This window comes from Megalobrama amblycephala, linkage group LG1, assembly GCF_018812025.1.
Source record: "Megalobrama amblycephala isolate DHTTF-2021 linkage group LG1, ASM1881202v1, whole genome shotgun sequence".
In the NCBI taxonomy this organism is placed as follows: domain Eukaryota; kingdom Metazoa; phylum Chordata; class Actinopteri; order Cypriniformes; family Xenocyprididae; genus Megalobrama; species Megalobrama amblycephala.
In genome coordinates, this window is record NC_063044.1 from 57,207,088 (window position 1) to 57,221,836 (window position 14,749).

Below are 14,749 nucleotides of genomic sequence, written 5' to 3' on the forward strand. Positions count from 1 at the left end.
GTCATCCCTCACAGCTTCGCTTTCATTTCCTTTAAAATTCAAAGATGGCACTGCTGTTAATAAGGTCTATAATTTATGATATTGTTATGTGTAGTTTTAACATTTTATCAATATTTCATTTTCAAAATATCCTAGTTACTGTCATATTTTATTTATACCGGTAAACCCCTAGTATAAATCTAGCATGTCTTTTAAAGTTCTAGAAAACTTTTGCTGGCCCGTACAAGCCACTTAAGTACAGAAGAGCAGCCATTTGAGGTCACAGGAGAGCTTGAGCAGAGAGGTTGCACACGTAAACGCACACTCCCAACATGAAACGGGCCAAGATCAAACCTTCCTAAGCGTTCTGATACACACAGATAAAACACCGCCATGATCAGTAGATCAAAGCCTTCTGGGACACTGGAGGATCAATTAGCACCCAGCTGGTGAGAGTGTGTGTGTGTGTGTTAACGTGTGATGAAAGCAGAAAGGGAGCATCCCGAATGTCTCTTTTTCTAGAATGCATCACATCCTGGTATTTATGACATCATAACCTCATTATCATCCTCATTGTCATGTCATTGCTATGGAAATGGGGTCCATACAAGCTCAGTCTGTCTCTCCATCAATCTGCGGTGTGATCTTCAGTTCTTCTGACACATGAGCGGCATGAACGCTTAATCAAAGCACCCGTGCACTCTTTGCATCTCCCATTTTGATTCCCCTCGCAGGAGAGACACTCTGTTTAGCTCAGTATCTAAGGAGGCACCTCATCTGATCCTGTTGCTGTGGCAACAGGGCCCGGCTTGTCTCGGGCTACTGTCAGGGTCCAGTGCAACTTAACATCTGGGAGATAGACACACTCCCTTCCTCTCCTTCACTCTGTTCTCGCCCACTCTTACACCCTTAAGACTTGTGTTATTTGTGTGCAGATGTGTAACTACGTCACAACTGTGACATTCATGATTGTTGTGCTCCGTCTAGATGATTTTGAACACGTCTTGCATGTCTCTTTATTCCTGTTTAAACAAAGTGTTGAGGACATCTTGTTTTCCACTAAAAATATATAAACAAGGTAAATTAGTTTGAAGCAAAATTGTGTAATAAATTAAGATTTGTTTTCAGAAAACTTATCTTGAATTAAACATTTTTCTTACCCCTTTGGCTGATGTTTTTGTTGATTTAAACAAATGTAATAATGTTTTTGTGAGGTTTATACCAAAGGGGGAAAAAAAGAAAAAGAAGCAATGTGCCAGTGGGGTAAGAAAAATAAACTTAGATATAACATCTGAAAACAAGTCTTATTAGATCACTTTCAAATGAAAATTAGTCCGAGCTTTACTCACCCTCAAGCCATCCCATAGGTGTATATGACTTTCTTCTTTCTGATGAACACAATCAGAGATATTTTAATAAATATCCTGACGCATCCGAGCTTTATAATGGCAGTGAACAGGGTTCACGAGTATGAGCTGAAGAAAGTGCATCCATCCACATCCATCCATCATAAACGTGTACTCCACATGGCTCCGGTTAATGAAGTCCTTGCATTTGTGTAATAAAATATCCATATTTAACAAGTTATGAAGTAAAATATTTAGCTTCTGCCAGATCGCCTTCCGTATTCAAGTTACTAAGAAAGTGTAAACTGGCGTCGCATCAGTTAAGCTTTTTCCGTAAGTTGAATAGGGAAGGCGTAGGACGTAGCGTAAGCTTTTTGAACTGCAAGAGTTTTACACTTTCTTCGTACGTTGAATATGGAAAGGCTGTCTGGCGGAAGCTTGATATTTTACCTCATAACTTGTTAAATATGGATATTTTTTTACACAAATGCATCGCTTAGCCTCAGAAGGCCTTTATTAACCCACCGGAGCCGTGTGGAATATGTTTATGATGGATAGATGTGGATGGAGACACTTTATTCAGCTCATACTCGTGAACCCCGTTCACTGCCATTATAAAGCTCGGATGTGTCAGGATATTTATTAATATTTCTCCGATTGTGTTCATCAGAAAGAAGAAAGTCATATACAACTAGGATGGCTTGAGGGTAAGTAAAGCTTGCGCTAATTTTTATTTGAAAGTGAACTAATCCTTTAATATCTTAATATTTAGTCCCAGTCTAAATGCTATGCTAAAAATAGAGTCTATATTTTTTGTCTGTATGTACCGTCTGTATTTTTAAGTGTTTTTTTTTATGGGTAATGTAGGAAGCATCACATTCAATATTCACGTCTCAGTGTGACAGTGGATACAAGGTGTTCAGTTCCACTGCAGTCTGTTCTTTTTGTAAGTGCACTGTGCTGCACGATGTCCTCTACTGGCCTCTACAAATGCATAGAAATGCATAAAGTTTTAAATGAAAACAACTTAAACACACTTTGCTCTTTGTTTGAAGAAGAAGCTGTTTATTATTGCTCTAGGCTCCTCATAAAATTACAATGAAGTTTCAACTATTTAAAATGTAGATGGAAGAAAACAGTTGTCGCAGAACCAGCTAAACACAGCTGGGCTTGAGTGTGATGCTCATGGACTTGCAGAACAGTGCTGAAAGGCCTATACGTAGGTTGTGTGGGCATGACAAGATAAAGGAAAGCCTCACTCAACGTTAATGCTAATATTGATTATTTTTAGTATATTATGCAAATGCATGTGGCTTTTAGTTATTTTTTTAGTCGTCATCTGATTAAGGTGACCAGATGACTATGAAGTATGTAATATGGGCTGGTATTCATGTTTCAACTAATTGGGCGGTAGTGCAGACAACACATTTTCAAAAGCACTCATGTGTTATTTAAGGTAGCATTTTGATTTTATTGTTTGAAATGTGTATGGTATATGTGGTAAAACCTGTAGGGGTGCCCAATCCTGTTTCTGGAGATCTACCTTCCTGAATGTTCAGCTCCAACCCTGATCAAACACAACTGAACCAGCTAAGGCTATGTCTACATTAATCCAGGTACATGTGAAAACGGCGTTTTCGTTTCAAAATGCTCTCCATCCACACTAGTGTTTTCCAAATGTTTGTTATCCACACAGAAACATCAGTAAACTCTAAATTTTCACAGTCCACACTACAACGTGAAGACAGCGTTTTCAAATGTATCCACTTGGGAGAGCGTTTTCAAATTTCGCAGGAAAAAAATCACCATTTCAGTGTGGATGGAAGGCAAAACAGAGAGAGAAAAAGATGCGTTTTCAGATGAAAACATATTAGTGTGTACAAGGCCTAAATAAAATCTTCAGGAACACTTGATGAATAAAGACAAGTATGTTGGATCAGGGTTGGATCTGAACTCTGCAGGTAGGCAAATCTCTAGGAACAGGATTGGGCACCCCTGCGGTAGAAGAATATTAGCTTTGGGTTGTTGAATTATTGAAAATTAATTTACAACCCCAGTGTAATGGCTACAATACCATTTTGGGATGTGCATTAATTTTCAGTAGTTGAACAGTCAGTTGTGATATACAAGGATAGGATATATAAATAAAACAGTAGTCATGTAAAAGCTATCCTGAAATAAAATGTTTTAAGATGAGATTTAATAGTACGTACCAATTGTGCTTCCCTAATGTCAGCTGGGAGAGAATTCATATTGAATTAATATGTGCTTTATAAATGTAATTTTTTTTTAACAGGGATGAGGGCTAGCCTATTGTTTTCTTAGCACTGTACTCACATTTGCAAGATTCAGTTGTGATTTTGAGATATGTGAGATTTGTACTCCGTAGTCTCCAGCTGCTGATGTTTGCATGAATATTGCAGTGTGTTCAGCTGAGAGTTTCTGTCTTAACATGATGAGGCTGTTGAGGAGGTCAATGGTTTTAGTGAAGTGTGTACTCTGTGTGTGCATGTCTCACTTTGAGTAGTGACATACAGCCAGTGTCTGCCTACTTTATCTGCAGGCTCAACACACTGCGCTCTTGACCAGCATGTGCACTGTAATTAATCCAGCAGAAAAAAAAAAGATGAGGAAATGTACGAAGAGAGAAATGATGGAAAGACCTGAAGTGATTTAGCAGAATGTGAAAGTACAGACTGGATTGGGCTGACAATTTTGGAGACTTCAGTACCCATGATACAGTGCTGCTGGAGTACAACTCGAGTGAATGTATACACTACCGGTCAAAAGTGTTTGAACAGTAAGATTTTTAAATGTTTTTAAAAGAAGTCTCTTCTGCTCACCAAGGCTTCAATTATTTGATCCAAAATATAGCAAATTTTTAGGGGTAAACCAACCCTTTAAGCCCTATTCACACCAACACAAGTGATTCATTCTCTGACAATAGAAATCAGAAATATCCAAGTACACAAAATGCACATAGTTGAGACATCTTTTGTTACTTTCTGTTGTGTTAGTCATGTCTAGTTTTTGTTTTTAACAAACAAGAACATGTCCTGTGTGAATGCCCTCTATTGTAGGTAAGATTTTTTAATGTTTTTTAAAAGAAGTCTCTTCTGCTCACCAAGGCTTCATTTATTTGATCCAAAATACAGCTAAACAGTGATATTGTGAAATATTTTTACAATTTAAAATAACTGTTTTCTATTGAATGTATTTTAAAATGCAATTTATTTCTGTCATGTCAAAGCTGAATTTTCAGCATCGTTACTCCAGTCTTCAGTGTCACATGATCCTTCAGAAATCATTCTAATATGATGATTTGCTGCTAAAGAAACATTTCTTATTATTATCAATGTTGAAAGCAGTTGTGTACATTTTTTTTTTCAGGATTATTTGATGAATAGAATGTTCAAAAGAACAGCATTTATCTGAAATAGAAAACTTGTGTAACATCACTACCGTCCAAAAGTTTTGGGTCAGTAATTTTTTTTGGAAATAAAATACTTTTATTCAGCAAGGATGCATTAAATTGATCAAAAGTGACAGTATAGACATTTGTAATGTTGCAAAAGCTTTAAATTTCAACTTTGTGTACTTGGGTATTTCTGATTTCTACTGTCAGAGAATGAATATGCATTTTTATTCAACCTGTCTGCTGCTTTTTCGTGTTATTCTGAATAGACAAATTGGTGGCAAAATCTGTGCTGATCATTTGTGTTGGTGTGAATAGGGCTTAAAGGGTTAGTTTACCCCTAGAAATTAAAAATCTTTCATCAATTACTAACTCTCATGTCGTTCCAAACCCATAAGGCTTTTGTTCACACAAATTAAGATATTTTTAATTAAATCTGAGAGATTTCTGTCCCTCTACTGAAAGTCTATTAACTCAGAACTTTGATGCTTCAAAATAGGGCTGGGTATTGACACAATTTTCATGATCCGATTCAATTACTATTCACATGCTTTCGATTTGATTCGATTACGATTTCGATTTGATTCAATATCGATTATTTTGGATGTAGTATTTCAGTTACAGTACATGGCAAACTTTCTAGAGGAAAAAATCTCTCAACTAATAATGCTGTAAACTACACATGGGAGTCAGTTGGTACTACTTTACTATAATATTGAAGGTTAAATTAACTTATATACAAACACTTAAATTACACTCAATGATGTTTTTATTATAAATAAAGTTTAGAATTACATAATCATATTTCTACTCCAATTCGTTTTTTTTTTTAATATAAACATTTAAATCACGGCTGTCATAACTGATTTATTCAAACATGCATTAAATATTGAAGAACATAAAAAATTATAATGAATATGTAACAGTGCATAGCTATATTTATCAGAATGTTGCTTTCTAGAGTACACTTTTCTAGCTGACTAATGAGTTTATGTCACTGAATATGTTTTTTCTGAGGTAAATTTAACGTTACGTGACATTGTTTAGCCTACAAGCTGTTTTATTGACGTCTTTCCGAGGTTGAAACACTGATTGAGCTATTACACGAGACATGATAGGGATTTCAGTAAGTTGTACTGTATATTTTAACACACCTTCAGAAGTTTAGTCATGTTTATTTCACGCTGTAACTGGTATTAAAGCGGAGGAGAGGATGTTCACATGCGCTCCGTGCTGCCGCTTCTCTTTAACTGAGGCGCTACAGCGATCTGTCACGCCACATTTAATCAGCGCCAATTTTTTGAATCTCATAATAAGATGGATGACATTTGAAATCTGAGACTTTGCTTCATATCAAAAGTAACAAAGCAAAAGATCATTGCGATTTTAATGGATGGGAGGCGCTACATATTCTATTCATTCATCAACTGAAAACAGACTAGACTAATCGATTCTTGGGATTTAAGAATCGATATCGGTTCGTAAAAATGAGAATCGATTAAAAACTAGAAATCAATATTTTTTACCTACTTTAAAATGTTGGTAAAAAGATTTTAAAATAAATCCATTTGAATCAAGCAGTTTAATCCAAGTATTCTGAAGAGACACAATTACTTTGTATGATGCACAGATTAATTTAAGCTTTTTTCACGTATAAACATAGATCAGCGAATGTACATAGAATACTCAAGTTTGGTAGAGCTCAAACATGTTTGCTTGATGTGTGAGAACCAATGAATTTATTCTCTCATATCAAGCAAGTATGGTTGTTGAGCTTCTATTTACCATATTTGAGTGCTCTATATGTATGTTTGCTGTTCAATGTTTTTGAAAAATGAAAAGTCTTATGAGTTTGGAACGACATTGATGACAGACTTTTTAGGGTGAACCATCCCTTTAAATGCACCCCTCAGTACCTTTCAGTTACTATGTTCTTAGAAAATCAAGTCATGTGACCTGCTCTTCTCATTCCCATGTATCCGATCTTCAGTCGATAAAGAGTCTACTGCTCGGATATCAGTTCCTACTGTTCTGCTGATCATGGTTAATATTAGTTAGATAGGTTTGGAGAGTTAATCTTGGATTAGAGGACTGGAGTGAATTTTTAATTTTACTGGAAAATGAGTCTGCTCCCACAGGCAGCTATGAGTCACCACGGCCTTCGTCGACAGAGTTTCACACGGACACTCACATTTCACACCACACGTTCCTCTAACGAGAGTGCAGCACGCAATCACTCGCACACACACCCAGTGTACCAGAAGAGCAGGCAAAGTTCAAACTGCACGTACAAACCCACACAATTAAGGACAATGTTGCAGGCAGAGTTCAGAGGTGCTCTGTCGATTGTACACAAGGGAAATCCACACTGTTTCACTTTACAGAGCTGTAGAGTACTCAAGGGACACGCATACTCGCTTTTATGGCGAGATAACGGTGAAAGGTTTTAGTTAACTGCCGTTATTAATCCTCCTCTTAACATCTCTTAACACCAATAACCAGAGCATGTGTTGCACACACTTCAAAACACACTGCCCGCGAGCTCTTTGCATACGCACACTTAATGCTAATGCACGGAGGGTGGTGGGAGTGCTTCTGGAATTTGTTCCCTTTTCCACTGAGAGTTACGTGGTTGAAGCGGAACGCCGAAGCAGTCAGCTGAGCGATGGCTGCATTATTTGAACAGCTCTGTGGGGCTGTAGGTTGTCCGAGGCAAAAGAGGTTCTGCTTAGCGTGAGTGATCATTGGATAATGTTCAAACCTGCCTCAGAAGCCTGCATCAGAGAGAGAATGACTGAAAGAAGACATATGATGACAGTTTGTGAGAGAATCTGTAATACCCTGTTCCCAGTTTCGATTTGCTGATTCAAAGTGATTGAGAAAAAAGAAGAAAAAAAAAAGTGATTCAATGAATCAGTCATTCATTGTTAAGAAATAGGACACTTCTCCCCTCAAGGCTGCTGAAGATGTTCTTATAAAGCTCAGTGAGCTGCACTGCTGAAAAAAAAGAGACTTAATCCAGCCTAGAAAAGCTAGTTTGCTGATTTTAGAGAGGTTTTGGACACTTTCAAACTCTCATTGCTTTATTGGGTAAAAGTATTTTCTAATTAATGCATTATTAGGGCCCGAGCACCGATGGTGTGAGGACCCTGTTGTAATTGCCCGATCTATTATTCTTCTTCTCCTAAATGAATCACATTTTTGATAGCCTAAACATGCTCGAAAACTCATGAAACTTTGCACACACGTCAGAAGTGGTGAAAATTTACATCTGATATGGGTTTCAGAATTGGTTGTGGTTTTCGCTGAAGGGCGTGCCATGAAATAGGAAGCTGTTGTAACTCAGGCATACAATGTCCAATCTGCCCCAAACTTCACATGTTTGATAAGAGTCCTGGCCTGAAGACATCTACATGCCAAAATGTAGTTATAGTCGTATCGCCACCAGCTGGTAGCAGGAATTGTGGCAAATACAAACGACTGACATAGTCCTCCTATATTTATATACTTAAATGCATATTGCCCACTAGGGGTGTGACGAGACAAGTATCTCACGAGACGAGACGAGACTCGAGATTGAGTTCACGAGACGAGACGGGACGGCGAAATACATGACTAGAAAAAATATTCTGCAGGTGTATTTGAAATGTTTTAACTAATCATCTTGTAATCAATGTAATTTCAGTTCTACTTTCTGAGTATGAATTATCATATGCAGTAAAAGACAACAATACTCAAGTACTGTAAAAGGTTTTGCCACAAACTCAACTGACTGACTTCTCTTTTGTATGATTTCAGTCTCTTCAGACCTTACTGTACATGATTTATGAGCTTCTACAGCTTTTGACCTCCTAACTGAACTCCTTTCCACAAACTGATCATAGAAATAAAAACAGTATAAATAAAAATGTTAACACTTTTACAATAAGGTCTCATTTATTAACATTAATGTATTAACCAACATCAACTAACAATGAGCAATATCTTTGCTACAGTATTTATTAATCTTTGTTAATGTTAGTTAATAAAAATAGTCATTCGTTGTTAGTTCATGATAGTTCACAGTGCATTAACTAAAGTTAACAAATGAAACCTTATTGTTTGTGCTTAATAAGATTAAGAGAAAACTGTTATTCATTTTTATGCTAACACTTTACAATAAGTGCAACCATAATCGCACTCTCTCAATATTCAAAGTGCAAATAAGACCAACATTTTTCTTTGATACAGAGCTAAGAGATGGTTACAACTACACTGCCCAGTCTAAAATAGCTTTCATATTGAGAGATATCTGTATTCATCAGTGAGCCGCTTTCAAAATGCGGGGTATTAAAATCGTATTGAATACGCGCTTGTGTTTACTTTCACTTTCAGCGACCGCGCGTAACTCTGTGAATATGGAGCGCCGGCGACCGTTATCCAACTGAATTAAATGTTTTTTATTTAAATACAAAGCAAAACGATAGTGGATGCGTAATGTAAACGTAGCGGTGGCATTCTTTCCTAATCATCCTAACCACTCTGTCATGGCAACATCACGAGACTACTTTTCGCCTCGACGAGAAATCTCGTCACAGTTTAGTCTCGCGAGATCTCGTGACACGAGATCTCGTCACACCCCTATTGCCCACCGTGCTCTGTTCTCCTAAAGCCACCGGGTGCTGGTGGCATGGGTGCAAGGGGCCTTTCATCAAAATTAGACATCTTAGGAGGAATGTGAATTAAATTATCCACTGTATGTTTTTAAGCAGTCTTTATATCAGGTACAATGACTTAAAATTGCAATTTTAGAGAGAAAATGAGATGGACAGAACTGTTATTGTAGATGAATTAGCTCATGCACAGGACCAGATGTCACACCTGCAGCCTGTTTTTGTGTGAGAAAACATTTACATGTGCTTTCACCGTTGACTTACATCACACTACTTTATTCGTCAAATCTGTTTGGTATGCTTCTGCAGAGCACGGTGGGTCATTTAAATCTGAATTTGTTCAGCATTGTGAGATAAATATTGTGTCATCTGTGGGACCTATAGTCCTGGCCTCATTATTAAAGTCTCCGGGGGAGCAGAATATCCCAAAATAGGTCCCTTTCTCCTCATCAACTGCCTCTCATTCCCTTTGCTCACTGTCTCCAACCCTCGGACTGACAGTAACCCCCCAACCCTCACCTTTCATTTCACCGTCATTCACACACATCATTACAAAAGAGGAGAAATTAGACTTTATCTGCCCTAGTGTCAAACTGTGTTAATTGGGACGGGGAGGGTTACTGCTTTATACATTTATTATCATATTGTGTATATATATATATATATATATATATATATATATATATATATATATATATATATATATATATATATAATGTTTTTGTCATTTGTTTTATATATATATATATATATATATATATATATATATATATATATATATATATATATACCCTTTAGCCCTTCAGGCCAAAGGTTCACTTACACTACAAAATGAGCTGTCTACACCTGTTCTTCCCTCTAATCCTGCTTCAGTGTGTCTCACCCCTCGATCCACTAGTGTCCTGTCCATCTTAATGCCAAATCCAACAATGTTACAGTGCTTCTGGTTTCTTTCCCTTCAGGGTGCCAATTACAGCAAGCCCCTTCCTCCTCCACCTCTGTTGTCTCTGTATTATGTTGACTTAAACATAAGCTGGGTCTGTCTTAATCAGCTAGCACTTGCAACTGATGGAGCTGCTCTCAAAATGAACTTGTTTCATCGCTAATCACACTTATCACACACCCTTGAATTTTCTCATACATTGCACTTTCTCAGTGTCTAAAACGGTTCAATAAAGGATTCTGTCTCTCTAAACACCTCCTTTCCGAGAAACTTCTCTGCTCTGATTGATCAGATGGCTCAGTCTGTTGTGATTGGTCTACCACTTACGGCATGTGACGGAAAAGAAATGGCCATTACGATATTTGAATTTCAGCTCCGGAAGCTTCCTCAGTATTTGTATATACAGTGATACGAACAGTAACAATGGTGTCAGTTTTACAGTGTCAATTCGATTGCGAGTCCTTTGGAAATGCATAAAAAGTAGACTTGCTATCGCAGCATAGAAAACAGCATCTTCTCAAAATGTCGACAACATGAACCAAATTCTTCCAGCCCTCAGGTACAACTACAGTGTTTGAGGGTGGTTCAAAGTAGACATTGTTTGCAGACAGACGATGAAGACCTTAGGCTAGTATTGTGCATATTTGTTACAAATCTACGTAGGTTTGTACAGGAAGTAAGACTGTATTAGAGTAAAGGAGTCATCAAAGATTATTGATGACTCCTTTCAGGCAGTTCAAAATTGGTTCTTTTTTGGGAGACAATAACTCAATTTATCATGCACTTTGATCTTTAAAACATTGAAGACCTTTTGTATTCACAAGCAGCTATATTACAAACTACATGACAGGTAATATCTGAAAAAGCATAACAAGGACATTTTAAAACAAATAACTGTGTCCCTGTGAACTATATATCTATCCACAATTCCACATACAATAAAATACCCTACGATCTCAGCGAAAAACTTACAAAAGCTGTCACTGGGGCTGTACCCTTACAAAAGCTTGTACCTGATTTACCTCTAAAGGGTGCATTTTAGTTCCTTAAAGGTACACATTAGTACCTACGGTAAAGTTATATTAGTACCTAAATTGTATTAGTATCTTTTGAAAGGGTACTGCCCCATTGACAGTGTGTATTTACAAGATAAGCTAGCCTTTGTATCTCTGAAACTATACAATTTTGAATATTTATTTCGATTTAAAAGACAACTTCACAGATTTTCAACCAGCTTTGTATTGTTTGTATTGAGCACAGGTAACAGAGAAAGAAAACACATTATACGTTTACATATTCTACCGACATTGTAACAATTGGAAGCTGGTTGAAAATTGGCAAAGTTATCCTTTAATTTTTGTACCAGTGATTTTCCATTTCATTCTTTCATTTTTTACATTTTAGTTTAGTTTTTTTTTTTTCTTTAATTTTCTTTAATTTTATATTTATTTGATTTTGCATATCTTGGGCCTATGCAGTTCATGGTAATATTAATAATAACTTGAATAATAGACAGTGTTGAAACTGTTTGTTTGCCACTTGATATCAGGTCCAGATGCAAAATCAAGTGCAATTCCTCATCCTCAATGATCCCACTGTGTCTATCTACCTTTTTTCCCAATAACATTTTTGATTGAAATGTTTTCCCTCTGTGCATGTGATTGTCTCATTTCACACTCCTTCAGCCTTCCTTCCATCTTTCCTTAAATAAACAGGCCATGTTTCTGTCAACCTATCGGCTTTGTCTCACTCCTTCTTTCTCTCTCCCTCTCTCTTTCTGATGTGTTCTGTGAGATTGATTCTGTGCTCCTGTCCCTTTAATGTCATTTAAGTGTTTCTGTGGGTGCTTTTTCCCTCTGCCAAAAGCCCGCCTCAGAACCTGATGAGGTATCAACAATAATATAAAAAAGAAAGGAGCAATTTCCTGTAGTAACCATAGCGAACGCTTTGCTGCATGATGCGGATGCTTGCTTTACCCCTATGGGGGTTGCGGTCTCCATTCTAATGATTAAAGCAGGAACACAAGCCTGCAAGGCTTTTTACAATATTACACACACAAGTTCAAAGTGTGGCCAACACTGTGGCAAATCCCTTAGTCTAATAGCACATGCATATTGAAATGTACTTTTTTTTTTCTCATTGGAAGTTTGGATGAGGTTGAAGGGCAAAAAAAAAAAAAAATTAAAAATTGCCCATAAATCACATTTTACTGAGTGCCAGAAGCCTATTTCCGGCGCAGTGCATTTTTGTCTGTCCTAATTAATTGAGGAATGTATAGCGCTGTTAGATCCAGCACAAAGCAAAATCAGCAGCCCTTTTGCCCTGTGGCTAACATAGTTCAAACACTAGAAAATGTTTCATGAAAACAGGAAATAAAAGGCAAGTGTTGAAGATTAGAGGCAAGATGGAGGGAGAATGAGAGAAACATGATGGAGTGAATGAGGAAGTTAAACGAGGAGGGGCAGACGGTATGTGCAAACAGAAAAAAATAGCTCGCTAAAAGGTTGACCAAGCCGGAGGAAAAGACGGAGTAGAGTAAATTGAAAAAGAAATGGTCCATAAAGGTGAAGAGATGAGGCTTGTAGAGATTTAGTGGAGAGGCCTGAAGATTTCACTCCAGCTAACAGGCCTGAGGGAGGAGGGAGGTTTCAATTTGTTTTTGTGTTTCTTTATGATGTGCTTCTACTCTCTGTGAAGGTTGTATTAATTGAGTTGTCCAATTCATACATTGTAATGTTTATTAATTTAATGAGGTTACGTTGGCACGAATAAACCGCACCATTCACGTAAACTAATATACATCCAAAATCCACATGATGTTATATCTCATGTTGACTGGTGAATATTTACAACAAGATTTGCTTTTCGGATTTATCATTATTAGTGGTGTTTGCTAAGGCATTAATCAACCCCCAAACACTGCTTATAATGGTAGATAAATCTGCAATTTGAATAGGGAACATTAAATACTCACCTGTCACATAAATAAATCCAAAACCCTAAACATTACATTTCAGCATGGAACTCATTCTGCTAGCAAAACTACATTGCTTCACTACCATTAATTTTTTTTTTTTTAAAGAGTACTCCAGTCCTCAGTGTGATGTTTTTATGGAAACCATGATACATTTTCTTTGATAAATAGAATGTTCAAAAGAACAGCATTTATTTGAAATAGAAAAATTTTGTCTTTATTTTCACTTTTGATCAATTTAATGCATTTTTGCTTATTAAATATTAATTTCTTTACAAAAATATTACTGACTCCAAACTTTTTAACAGTACTGTACATCCTAGCATCTTCATAGCAATTTTCCCTCAGGTAAGCACCCTTTTCAGAAAATGGAAAAGTCTATTTTTGTGTATTACTGCATTTATGTGTCTGCTGATAAAAAATTAGCCTTAACATATACTTCCTCACATGGTTCGAGCGGATCAGTATCATGGTGATACTGCTGAACTGCGTCACTCTTGGAATGTACCAGCCCTGCGAAAACATCGACTGCACCTCGGAGCGCTGTCAGATACTACAGGTCAGTATGGACATATATAGGCCTACATACAAACTAGCTCTTTTCCAAAACCTAGCGATCAACCTACTAAGGCAGCATTGTAATTGTCATGGAACAAAATAGTCTGTCATTCTTTTTTTCTTTTATTTTTTGTTCCCTTGTTGGACTTTATTTTTAAATAGGGAAATTAGTTTGGCTGTACTGCTCACTAACTTGCAAAATAGCCTTAAAAACCAACATGATAAAGAATTGTCAAATCATGGATTGTGATCATGCCTAAAAAATTAGTGATATGATACTTTTTTTCATGATGCTCTAATAAGTATATTACTCTAGTAATTGTATTGAATTACATATATATATTTGTAATCAAAATTTCTCTCACTTTGTCCACCATCTTTTTTATCAATCCTTTCTGCACTCTCAGGAAAAAAAAAGTGCAAAAATAGTATTTACCCTTAAAAGTTTCATAGTAGTACCTTAAGGGTACATATTACTACTTTAAGGTACTAATATGCAACTTTTTTACAAGTAGATAAGGTACACAGTTGAACCTTGACAGCCCCAGGGATAAGGTGTTGCATGAGATAAAATCTTAACTAGCATAGTTAAGATTGTTACCTTTTTTTGAATAGCTTTCAACTGGGGGAGCATGCCTACGGTGCCTTAAATTGCTGCCTCCATAGGACGGTCAGTAGGTTTTGGAACAGTAAATCTGTCTTTCTATCTTTTCAGATATATAAAATCAACCTGATACAAAAGACCGGCCCTGAATGTGATAATGTGCCTTGTCAAAATGCATTTATTGATGTCATTTGAAGAGAGTTAAAGGTTCATACACAGACTCCCAGTCCATCCTCTCTCAAGTCACAATCTTCCTCCTCTCTTTCCCTCCATTTATT

The 14,749-nt window shown here is 36.8% G+C and overlaps 1 protein-coding gene across 5 annotated transcripts in view; it reads left to right on the plus strand.

Annotated features, from left to right (window-relative positions):
• Nucleotides 1-14,749, plus strand: part of cacna1ia (calcium voltage-gated channel subunit alpha1 Ia) — a 167,993-nt gene that overhangs the window by 39,236 nt on the left and 114,008 nt on the right. For all 5 annotated transcript variants that reach the window (XM_048203435.1, XM_048203450.1, XM_048203445.1 and 2 more), the window contains exon 2: nucleotides 13,757-13,868. In XM_048203435.1, coding sequence (XP_048059392.1) covers nucleotides 13,757-13,868 — 112 coding nt within the window. The remainder of the gene's footprint in view (nucleotides 1-13,756; nucleotides 13,869-14,749) is intronic.